General features: G+C 34.7%; 1 protein-coding gene across 5 annotated transcripts in view; it reads left to right on the forward strand.

Annotated features, from left to right (window-relative positions):
- ARFIP1 (ARF interacting protein 1) overlaps positions 1–12940 on the forward strand; it is an 86056-nt gene that overhangs the window by 32032 nt on the left and 41084 nt on the right. For 4 of the 5 annotated variants that reach the window (XM_090288836.1, XM_090288837.1, XM_090288838.1 and 1 more), the window contains 4 exons: positions 2090–2198; positions 6473–6568; positions 8094–8206; positions 12571–12792. In XM_090288836.1, the coding sequence (XP_090144962.1) occupies positions 2090–2198; positions 6473–6568; positions 8094–8206; positions 12571–12792 (540 nt within the window). The remainder of the gene's footprint in view (positions 1–2089; positions 2199–6472; positions 6569–8093; positions 8207–12570; positions 12793–12940) is intronic. The other variant, XM_090288839.1, reaches the window with a different exon arrangement.

The following is a 12940-nucleotide window of genomic DNA, read 5'->3' on the forward strand; positions in this document are numbered from 1 at the left end:
AACGCTGTGGGAGCTGCCATTTTATATGTTGTTGAGGGAAAGCCTCCCTGGTTACAGGAGCAAGTCCTCTGGATTTCTGATAAAAGAGCATCCCAGAAAGAAGATATAGCAAGTACAAAGGCCCTGAAATAGATGTAGGTTTATTGTTGAAGAAACAGTGTGGTTGCAAGCCTGAGAGGCTAATAGGAAATGAAGTCAAATTGTGTAATCCTTTGAGAACATTTAATCATCTGGGTTTTATGTCAGGTGAGATTGGGGGCTGTTAGAGTTTGGTGTAGGGGATACCATTGGTTGATGTGTGGAGTTAGAGGCCTGTGTCATGGACAGAGCAGGAAGACCAGGTGGGAGGCTCTTGGAATAATCCAGGTGAAACAGAATGCTAGCTTAAACCGGGATAGTAGCAGTGGAGGGGGAGAGCATTGGTTTGATCCAGGATATATTTTGCAGGTAGATCTGAGAGCATCTGATGATGGTTTGGAGGTGGGTATGAGAGAAAAAGAAGGGTCTAAAGTAAACCCTAAGATTTTTGGCCAAGATTTTGGTAATAGAAATGCCATTAACTGAAAGGAATGAAAGCTAGAGGTTATTTGTGTGTGTTTTTTCCTTTGGGGGTCGGGTGGGTTTAATTTTAATCCATCAGTTTGGGCCATTAAGTTTGAGATGCTTATTTGAAATCCAAGTGGAAATGACAGGTATGTGGTTAGACATACTAGTTAAAGGGGAGGACCAGGTAAAACACAAAGCCAAGAAGAATCAATATGATCACCCCAAGACATGAGTCTAGGAGAACAAGTCCCCTGACTGAACCCTAGGGCAGTCCAGGATCTGGAGGTTGGGGAGATGAGGAGGAGTCAGTAAAGGGGACAGTGGGACATACCAGATGATGTCAGAGGAAGATCAAGAGTGCCCTGAATCTGGGTGTTGCAAGAGTAACAAGGAGAGAACATCACATGTGTGAGATGCTGTTTGATAACTCACCTAAGATGAGAATTGGTTTCATTGGTTATTTAGGGTCCACCATACCAATCAAGTAATTGCCTAGGCAAAATTAATGATCTTGTCAAGACAAACCCTCTCAACACTTGTCAGTTATGTGGTTATATGTCTGTTAAGCTTTGAATTTGCAGATGAGAAAACTCAAAATGTTAATTCTGAGTTTTCAAGTTATAACTACATTATATGTGGTGGGGCAGAGTATTAGCAAAGAATTTTAAAGCCATTTATCTTTTAGTGCATCACTAACTTGTCATTATTGTAGGTCCTATTGGTTTTCCATAATAATGACGTTGGTGGTCCACTAAAAGGTAAGACTCTGATTATGAAAATGAGGTAATTCCTCATATCCAAGCCGAAGGAAAGAAAGGACTTTCAACTGGAAGTTGTGTTTCCTGGCGCATGCATGCGCTCTCTCTCTCTCTCTCTCTCTCTCTCTCTCTCTCTCTCTCTCTCTCTCTTCTCTCTCTCTCTCTCTCTCTCTCTCTCTCTCTCTCTCTCTCCCTCTCTCTCTCTCTCTTCCTCTCTCTCTAAGGCTAAATATTGAATATTTATTAGGCTAAGTTCCAACTGTAAGCTAATTTGCTTAATGTAAATTTAAAAAGCCTTTAAATTTATCTCAACCTGATTGAAGTCAGAGAAGACCTATTTATTGAGTTAACCTTGAAATAAAAGGGAAATTAATATTGCAAGTGGATGATTGGTTTATACTGATCATTAGCCAGGTTCATTATGATTATATTACACATCAGTCAGTTTTTTAATATTATATATGGCTTTTTAGTCATCTTAATTCTGTTCTTTAAAATGAATTTTCCTGATGTATCAATAGATTAGAAATTTGAAATTTGGTGCTTTGTTGTAGAATAATGAAAGTATTTTGTATTTGACATACACTGCACCTCTTAATAGCAAATCTTGCTGAGTTTGCTGCTATGATACGTCACTACAGAAGGCTGTGACAGCATGAGGAATGCTACATAGTAGAGCAAAAAATAGTTTAAGATGTAATTAAAATGACACAGTTATCCTGAATTATTAATATGATCTAAGATTTTTTTACAAAGATTTTCTCTTTTATTCAAATGTTGCTAAGGATTTGAAGTGTTCGTTGCCAGCTGGACTTGGTCTCTCAGAAACCCAGATTACATCTCATGGCTTGGGCAGCACCAAAGAGGGGGTCACCGAAGCAGGAACATTTCAAGGTAAGAGCCCATGTATTTTTAAAGGTGGCTGGAGTGGAGGGTGGGAGTTCTTCAAATGCTACATTTATTAATAAAGCATAAGAATTGAGCCCTTTATTTCAGTGATAAAACACCAACTATAAACATAATCCTTTTTCTCTTTAAATTATTTAAGAATTGTTTTAGTAGTCTTCTTCACATAAATAAATCAGTGTGAAAAATTTCACTGATTATTATATAGAAATTGGTATGAAATTACTGAAATAAAAACTCAAGAATTATACCAAAGTGCAAATTTAAATGATTTTAGCTAGTAACCACAAAATTTATTGCTATAAGTCAGTATTGATTTGTATAAATACATATTTCCTATTTCAAAGCGATTAGGAAAATAGAACTTTTATTTTTCCAACTATACATACTATATAGGAGGTCTCTAAGACCACCATCCTATTTAGTAATTTGCTAAGAGTACTCACAGGACTCAGGATATATAGTCATACTCACCGCTATGATCATTTCAGCAAAAGTGTACGAAACAGTTAGCAAAGGTCAAGGATGCCTAAGGTGAACTCTGGGGGGAGCTAGACGTAAGCTTGAGAGGGTCTTCTCCCAGTTTAGACACATAGGATGTGCTTACTTCCCCCAGCAGAGTTGTGACGTGTGAAATGTGCCAACCAGGGAAGCTCATTAGAGACTCGGTGCCCAGGGTCTTTATTGGAGAATGTTCACATGGGCATCCTCTGCCTAGCATGTACCAAGAGTCCAGAAGGAAAGCAGGTGTTTAGCATAGACCACATTGTCTATATGAAAAGGTTAGGCACAATGAGCCTGTATAGCACTCTGGGAATGGAGGGAATCTTACCAAAATTTAAGTTTCCAGATTCCATCCAAGGGCCAGTCTTATAAGCTGATCTTTTTAAGAATAAGCAGTTAGACCTGCTATGTTAACTCTTCTGTGCACATCTCATATATATGTCTGTTTTTAACACAAAGGACAAAGTTGCCACTTTTTTTAATGTTCTTGCCTATAACAGCCTTTGAAAAGTGTTTTCGTTTTCACATGAGTGAAAGAAAATGAAACCAAGTGTACATTTGAATGTAAAAAATGAATTTTCTTGACAGAACTGTAGTTAAATTAGTAGCTATAGATTGTAGAACACTGAAGTGTATTAATTTTAACACTATATTATAATTTCACAAGTCAAAAAGATTGTCTCCATCTCTTTGTAATCCTTATCCCTTTTGCAGATAATAGTATTCTATATTCGAGTGAATAAAATTATGAGTGCTTATAAAGATATAAGGCTTACTTTGTATAATGTGACTCCACCATTTTTGGACCAATCACTAATTTCCAAATTTAAATATCAATATAGAATAAAAAATACTTTTACTATTAAAACATTTTAAGTACTTTCAGTGAAATTATTTAGCTGACGTTTGGTTTAATCTTCTTCCCCTTAAGTGGAATTGTATTATGCAATAATTGAAATTAACTACCCAATATAAACTGCGATGCATGAGAATGCCAATAATTTTCACTTACTTATAGATAAATCCATTTCCTTCAAGCTGGAATAAAAACTGTTTCATGAGAATGGCAGTAATTTGTGTGTCTTTGAATTGACTTAATAAAATATTTTTAACACAAACTGCGTTGTAATCAGTCTGTTAAAAGATAATCATCCTGCCATACTCAGATTAATGAAGCACTTATTGGAAAGTTGTTGTTTTGAGTGCCTTTGTCCTAAGACATATATAGGTAAACTGGAATGAACGTGAGAAAAAGCAGTATGATTAAAATTTAGGAAATAGGTCTTAGGGGAAAATGTTAAAGGAGTTGGGGCTGTGTTAGCTTTCTGCAAAAATGATAACTTAATAATAACTGTTACTTGAACAGTTACTGTAAGAAGAGTATTAGCCATTTACTTTTTTATCTCTAGAGCAAATTTAAAATAAATTATACTTAAATTCAGCCTAAGAAACCAATATTGAAATCTGCCTAACACGTGTTGCAGAATCATTAATAGTCGTCGTCGTCGTCGTCGGCAGCCGTCCGTCTCGAGAGACGATGGTGTAGCTTCTTAAGAGTCTATCTGCACCGCCGAGAATGGCTGTGCAGTCCAACTCGGGAGTGACACGGTATCTGTCTCCTCCCGTGTTGAATCGACATCTTACGATGACGCTGGAGTGTCCTCTCCAGTGAAGCTGAAGCTACAGAGCCTGGGCAGGGTGATATGGAGGGTCTGCTGTTGCCCATGCAGCAGACCCCCCCTCTCTTCGCAGCTGAAGGATCCAAGGGAAAGACGGAGTCAATACAGCTTGGCTTCAGGTGCGCCGCAGGAGTTGCCGGTGTTGACTACAACATCAAACCGCCTTAGGGACTCCGGCTCCGGATTTTCTGTCAGGGTTTACTCCCTTAGCCTTTCCCCTGAAGAGGTATGCCGCAAGGCAGCGGAGGTTTTTTGGAGTCAGAGTTTTCCTTCTCTGATGTGCCCTGACTGGAAGATCGAACCAGCGACACTTAGCTCGCAGGCCGACGCTCAATCCACTGAGCCAAACCAGCCAGGGCTACATTAATAGTAGATATCATGATTAAATCAAAGCTCATAAAAGTAAAATAAGAGTACTTGGTACCTGAGTTTTATTGTAATACATTTTTTAAGATTTTATTTATTTATTTTTTAGAGAGAGGGGAAGAGAGGGAAAAAGAGAGGATGAGAAACATCCATGTGCAAGAGAAACATTGATTCATTGCCTCTTAACTGTCCCCAACCAGGGACCTGGCCTGAAACCCAGGCCTGTGCCCTGACTGGAAATCAAAGTGGCGACCTTTCGGTTTACAGGACCATGCCCAACCCACCGAGCTACACCAGTCAGGGCTGTTTTAATGGGGCTTTGACCATTGTCTATGTATGTTCATATTCCTAGATTTCTCTTGTTGAGATGAAACAGAGCTAATAGCCCAAATTTAGTCAATAGCAGGATCTTAGACATTTAAGGATTATTTTTATTGGATATTAATAAATGATTTTAGTAAATAATTTAGTCTAAATTAGTGATTTAAAGGGTTGAAGATACACAGAAGTGATAATAGCCCTTGAACATGAAGCAAAAAATAAGACAGAAGGACTAGTTACCTCAACACTATCTTTTCCTATTTTAGTTTGGAAAGTTCTTTATCACTTGTTACATATATTAAACACATCTCATGTTACATCATGGGCTTATTTCTTATACAAAATTATTAAACAGTTATAACTAGAACAGCAGAGCTCTGTTCCTGGGATCATCAAGGAGTGGAACTGCAGTAGTCGTTCTTATTAACACTTCTATAGTAGGCACCCTGTGCCTTGGATAGTAGTGATACAGTCTTGTTTAAAATGGCAATTGTACTGGATAACCTATTCAGGTGCCTTCCAACTAAACCGGTAACTTACAGATTGGGGTTTTCTGTATTGCATGTAGTAATGAATATATTATGGTGTGGATATAGAACATCTGAGTCTCTAATAAGAAGCTGTTTTAACCTCTCTGGGCCTTGTTTCTCTTATAGTTTAATGTCTGAGTAGGTGATTACTGTCATCCCTTCCGTTTTAAATTTTATGGTTCATCAGACTTAAAGAGACAGGTATCCCTCACTTTGAAAAGTGGCACCAATATATTTAGGTCTCTTACCTGTTTAGATCCCTCCAAATTAAAGTTTTCATATTATTAAGGGACAGAGCCTGAGATTTTGGGTTTTTAATGAGCTCCCAGGTGATATAATTGATAGGTCTCTTAAATCCATACTATGAATGGCAGTGATCCACACTATGTTACATTTGATTTATGATTTGAAAGTTTTGGCTATGATGTCCTTCGAAGGCTATGATTCATTCACATTTCTGTAAATTGTAATCATAAATTTTATACAGTATTATATGCCCCTTGAATTTCTACTTGAAGAGCTTTTCTTCATATGTAAGAGTAGCGAGTTATAAAATATTTACTTAAGCTTTAAATAATTCAACTATGTGACTTAAATCACATTCTAGTAATTGATTTTAACATAGCAGAGTCTATGTAAAGTCATGTTCAGACATGATCTTGCCAAGTTTCTGATAGTTATATGTTCTGTGTGGTCTTAAGAGTTTGATGAAAATTTTATATAAGAACTCAGCCATATTAATTCCAGTTTTTAATACTAGTTTTTAAATGTTTTAAAGGCAACGTCAGTAAACCTATATTCAAAATGTACAATATGTGGAGGAGGGAAAGGATTTTCACAGTTAAATGTCTACCCTTTTCAGGTTCCTCAGCACCACCATTGCCATCTGTTATGTCTCCTAGCAGGGTTGCAGCTAGTCAACTGCCTCAGCAAAGAAGTGATTTAATTGTTCCCGCAGGTATTCACTGCACTGATTGGATAAAGACCTTCTTGCTCCTGCTGAAGCTAAACTAATTCACTCAGTTTCATAATCACTTGCTTTATGTCCTTAGGTGTGTGTTATTCTGACTTTTTTAGTGGCTGCTGACTTTTTTTTTTTTTATTTTATAATAAGGGATATGATCTTTCTAGCCATACCTATCTTTCTAGCTTTTAAAAGTTATTAACTATATCTCAGACTTGAAATATTCACTTTAAGATTTTTTTTTTTAATTATAAATTTTGATTCATTTTAAATCATCCTTTCTTTGTCCTGAGAAATGTAAGCTCACTTATTTGATCCTGAACTCTCAGCTTTGCAGCTCTGCTCTCTGTTTTCAGTTGAACAAGAAAGGGGCCTTCAACAATTGAGTTGTTCATTGTTTGGGATGGGTCATGTGGAAAAGGTCCTGTCTTCCCATTTTCATCCTCAGCTTACAAATAGCAGACTGTAACAAAATACTGTGTAATTTACCAGTGCTGCCCAATGAAAAGTCCTTGGGAGAAATTTCATTTCTTGCATTGAATTTGCTCTCCACTTTAATATTGCTGGACTATAAAAATAGGGAAAAAAGCTGAACTTTGTATTTCTTTTTATATGAAACATTAACATTTTGTGTTTTGTTTTTATGAGAATTTTATAAATTCTTATTTTACATATATCATTTTTGATTTTTAGATTATGGTAAAATGGTGGTAAAGGCTGGTCTGGCTATAGGAGTAAGTGAGAAAAGAAATTTTTACTAACTTTTTAAAACCATTTGTTACAACTTTTTCTCTTCTTATTTCATTGTTCTTTTAAAAGTATAAAATTTCTACCCCAAGTCATTAGTATCACAAATGTTCATTAAATATTTTCTTCTATGAAAATATTTTGCTGTCAGGACCTCTATAGCTGTAGAGTTGTTTTTATGTCAGGGTATCATACTGCCTTTATTAATGATGGCTTTTCTTGAGGTGGGTCTCTTAGGAAAGAGAGGAGGTACAGTGCAGGACTTGTTTTAACCCAGCCTTTCATACTGGTGGTGAGATATTTTTAATGATTGTCTGAAATTGGAATTGTATTTTTAAATCCTCCAAAATTATAGGAACATTTTGTTGTTGCTAGGTTCTACATAGTACAATGAAAGCAGATCACTGTAAAGTGGTCTGTGGCCTTTCAGATTTTTCCTGACAGTTTTTTAGGGTCAAAGGTTATAAGATTAATTGTGGAAAATTTTCTTTTTCTTTAAGTAAACAGCACTTGTTTAGAAAAGGAGGCTGGCTGCAGCATTTTTTAAAGAAGACCAACCACATGGCATTTCTGTTTTATAGAAACATTTTTTTAAATGTTAGGAAATGATTTTCAGTAATTCCAGGAAGTTGTATTTCTTCACTTTGTGGGAACCTTTTCATTTTTTAAATGCATGAATACTTTAATTCGAACAGAATCAGTGTTTTGTTTTCTTTGCCTACTTGTATTTATCTGGTTTGTGTTTTTATCTTTTGTGTTTATGATCATGCAGGTGGTCAGAAAACACAGACCAAAAGTGGACCAGTTATTCTAGCAGATGAAATTAAAAATCCTGCAATGGAAAAGTTAGAACTTGTTAGAAAATGGAGTCTAAACACCTACAAGGTTTGTAATTGTTTAATGTTTCCACCCTAACTGACTCTTAAGAATTTTTATTTGCAAAAACCAAAATTTCTCTACCCAGCAAAACTATCATTTAGAATTGAAGGACAGATGAGAAAAAACTGGAGTTCATCATCACCAAACCAATTTTATATGAAATGTTAAAGGGTTGTCTTTAAGAAGAACAAGGAAAAGATTAAAAATATGAATAATAAAATGGCAATAAATGCATATCTATCAACAGTTGAACCTAAAAAAACAGAATAAATGAACAAATAGAACAGAAACAGATTCATAGATACAGAGAACATTTTGATGGATGCCATATGGGAACCTTCTCCCACCTCTAAACTTGGTTCGTGGGGCTGCCTACTGCTTGAAATTCCCCTTTATGCTCCCTTCATTTCACTTGTTTATCTTTCTCATTAGACTTAGCTCATTTATTTATTTGTTAAATTTATTTAGCCATCCCTTTGTGCATTTATTTATTAAATTTGTCTCTTTAACCAGAGACATTCTATGTCCACACATTTTGAACCTAATGAATACAGACAGGCCTTATTTCTGAACCAAATTCTAGTAATTATAAAGTTTAAGATTTTGTTCATTTGGTTCTTCATCTCTTGTGTCATTTAGTTTGTCCTTGTTCCTTATCTTTTTTTCTTATATGTGTATGTTCATTTTCTATTTCTTTTCTTCTGCCTCTTAACCTCTGTAATGCATAACCTCAGTTGAATCATTATTAAGATTCCATATTTTTCTCATATTAACATAACACATGCAGCCTTTCTTAAAGTTTGTGTTAATGAAAATAACAAGTCTTTAAAATGTTGTACACATGGCATAGCTATGTGAGGGAGTTACCATTCTCCTTAGAGTGATCACTTTTTTAACTGAAAATTTTCTTCATCAATACTTACTTGGATATTTCACTCTAAGTCAAAAGAAAAAAAGAAGGTTCAGACTTACATGATTTAATAGAGTTTGTAGCCCAATGTGACTATGCTGGCAGATGCCTCTCAACTAAAAGAGCCTCAAAATGTAATGTTCTTATTGGGGCTACATGACTCTTCCTGTGGCTTTTGACCTTTTCTGTCCAAATTGTGAGCTAATGTAGGGCATTCATTGTCATTTGGATAATTCTTCAACTATTAATTCTGATTTGGTTGATTTAGGATTGTGCTTTTTAGTTCATTTTACTCTTGAGTAATTTAACTCTAGCAATGACTTTGATCCTCTCTTTCTTGGACTTCAGCTTCTTCATGATTTCTACCTTTAATTTCTTCTATTTCTGCTATCTAGAAAACACTTTGAGGCTTTTCCTCAAAGAGAATATTTAATGTTTCCTTTATTGGTTGTAATTTACGCTCCAAAACCAGTCTGATGATTAAAACCAAATATATAATAGGAATAATTTTAAGTTTAGGCCTTGTACCCATCTTTTAAAATATTTTAAATCTACCTGATTTTACGCACAAATTTGAATTCAAATTTTACTTAATTTTTTATTTATTTTCATCTGCAGGGATAGTTATGAATAATGAACTCTGGTTTATCTCTTTGGCTTGTTTTTGTATTTTCTTAATGTAGAATAGAGTACTTTTAGAAGTCCATCTTACTCTTTTTAAGAATAATCTTGGTTTTATTCAGAGCTATTTGGCATCTTTTCCAAACATTAAGTGCTTTTTAAGTGTGTTTAAGAATTTGCCATCAGTATTCACACCTTTATCAAATTAATCTTTGTTGTCTTTTAGCCAGTATCTTTAAATTTTCTTCTTTTTTTTTTTTTTTTTTTGTCATACTGCCTTATTCATTTACTGATTGACCTATTTCCTGTTAAGGTTCTAATATTTCCTTTTATGCTGTCTTCCCCTATCCTTCCTTCATCCTTAATAACTCCTAAAAAATTGATCAATTTTATTGCCATGAAATTATTGTTTTCCTTGTATTTAAATGTTTTCTGTTTTTGGCATTACAAAACATCTCTTGGTGCTATTTAAATACTCAAGAGTATACAATGACTATCTTGTAAAATTTATGACCTGTATAATGGTGACTCATGGTATTTTGTACACTATTTATCATGTTATTTTACTCACATTCCCCCAAGTAGTAGATATATACAGAGCAGTAATTTGCTTCTGCTTCTTCCTGCCCCTTTAACTTTCCTTCAGTTACCCTGTTATCTTCAAAATTAATTCTTAATTTATAAGTATGGAAAACCAAATGGGAGCACCAGCTCATTGTAAAGTTATCTGCATCTTCAGGGACTTTGAAGAAGGGTAGAGAACTGACCTTTTTAATTCTTTACTATTTTAATTTAGTACATATCAGGAAGCAATTTAAGTGAAAACCTGCTCTTCAGTGATCTTATGAGATGCTTGCTCTGACTAGTGGCTTCATGTTTTTCCCTGCAACTTTAACAAAGAACCATGTGGGCCGTCTGTAGTACTCAGTTCCAGATTACTTAGATTTTCTGAGTGTAGACCTACCTGTATTAGAATACAAGCTCTGTAAGTTCAGTTTCAAAACTTGTTTCAAGTGTCCGGATTTATCTGACTATGCCTCATAATCACTACTGCCTTACTATTCCCACTGCCTTAGCTTCCTGGAAACAAAAAACATTTCCTCATTTAACCTTTGACACTACTGTTTGCTTGTAACCATTATTTCTTTAGGGCGAGATGGCCGCAACAGTAGATGTTTCTTTCATCTTGCTCAGTCTGTCAGACTCCTTCAGTGACTATTACATCTGGGTTGCTGTGGAAGATAAGACATGCTTTGGCTTACAACTAAAGTAAATGTTTCTAATAAAATTGCTTGGGGAAAATCCAGGTGTGAATGAAAAGGGGGTATTCGTGGTATATCTCCTTTATCTTGTTATCATTTCAGATGTTGTTTTTTGCTGATTTTTTTCCTCATTAAAATCACAACATCTGCAGTTAAACCTTTCTCTTGATGTGGTCTTCATCTTGCAGGAATATTTGTATGTTTTCCATAAAAATAGTTTTATCCCCCTTCTGTGAGTTTGGCCTCTCACCTTTTCCATCATTTTCTATATAGATAATTTCTCTACTTTTTTTTAAAAAGAACTTTTTTAGAAGTATTTATTCATAAAGATCCTTAATTGATGAGAATAAAAAATGCATCATAAAGATCCCATTTCAATTTTAAATGGAAAAATATAAGTAGCATTCAATATGCTAACATTAAAAGGGTAAATACAGATTTATGTGTATTGACAAGGACAAGTCTCAAGATATTTTTTCATAGAAAAGAAATGTTTAGATATTATGAATAGCATACCATGGTCCTTTGGCTTACTTGAAAAATGTTATATATCTGATTAAAGGAGAGTCTAGGCTACCTATCAAACTATTAATAGTAGTTTTCTACTATTTACTGGGATTAAAGGAAAGATGAAAGTCATCTTTTATTTCCCTCATTATTTTAATTTTTGCAGCAAATATTCTAACCAAAACTTTGAAAGAGATAATAAAGAGCAACTTTGCAATTTTAAAAATTGTAATACTTATTTACTACTTTTTAAGAACTTTTTTGTTAACTTGAAATGATCAGGAGTAATTCAAGGCCCTTTAAGTTAATCATAAAGTGTATTATTAACTAGTGAATTTGCTTATAATATTTTATTTCTAGCAAAAAAATACTAGAAGACTTATTTCCATGTGGTCTGAAATTAGGTACTTAAAAAAATTTTAAGTTCTTTTATCATTTCCGGGGCAGAATGGAATAACATAATTTAATATTATTTGAGGAAAAGTAAAAGAATTCAAGAATCTAGAATCTACTTCTTTATCCTTCTCCCTTCCTCCCTCTCTCCCCCTTTCTTTTTCCCCCTTTTCTACTCACTCTTCTTTCTTCTTCTTCCTTATATTCTTCCCTTCCATTTCTCCTCCTCCTGCACACAGTGATTTAAGGAGAAGATAATTGGAAAAGAGGCATATGAAACCAATAGGAGAGTATAATTTTGGTATTATTATTCCTATGTTTATTAACAGTCCAGTACTGTTCTTAAATCAGTATTAAGTATTTCAGTTGTTTTAAATAATCTACCAAGTGCATTATGCTTAAAATATGATTTTGTGAGCGAGCTCATCTGGCAGTATATAAATTAGCTAGATAATTCTTAAAACTTCCTCTAATTTGTAATAGTTATTAGACATGTCTGGTAATTTACTTTCTGAGTCCTGAATGGGACTGACAATTTTCAGTTTGTTAGGCTAGCTTGTGTGAAGCCAAAACTGGCATATACCATATGCTGTAGCGTTTGCACTTTGGATTGCTATGTTATTATTTTTATTTTGTTCTTTTTTCTTCTTAAACAAAGTGCATCTTTCCACTTTTAGTGCACTCGACAAATAATCTCTGAGAAGCTGGGCCGTGGATCAAGAACTGTGGACCTTGAACTTGAAGCTCAGATTGATATATTACGAGATAACAAGAAAAAGTATGAAAATATTCTAAGACTGGCTCAGACATTGTCGAACCAGCTTTTCCAGATGGTGCACACCCAAAGACAGCTTGGAGATGCATTTGCTGACTTGAGTTTGAAGTCACTAGAACTCCATGTAAGATTATTTTAAATAACTGTTGGGGGGTGAGGGGGAGGAGAAGGGAGATGAGTATTCTTTTAATAAGAGGTAATTTGTTACATTTCTGATTTGCTGAAGTCTTAATGAAATTAGAATCTTGAGCTATTCTTTTAAGGTATTTAAT

This window comes from Furipterus horrens, unplaced genomic scaffold, assembly GCF_987537825.1.
Source record: "Furipterus horrens unplaced genomic scaffold, mFurHor1.1.pri manual_scaffold_10, whole genome shotgun sequence".
NCBI classification, from domain to species: domain Eukaryota; kingdom Metazoa; phylum Chordata; class Mammalia; order Chiroptera; family Furipteridae; genus Furipterus; species Furipterus horrens.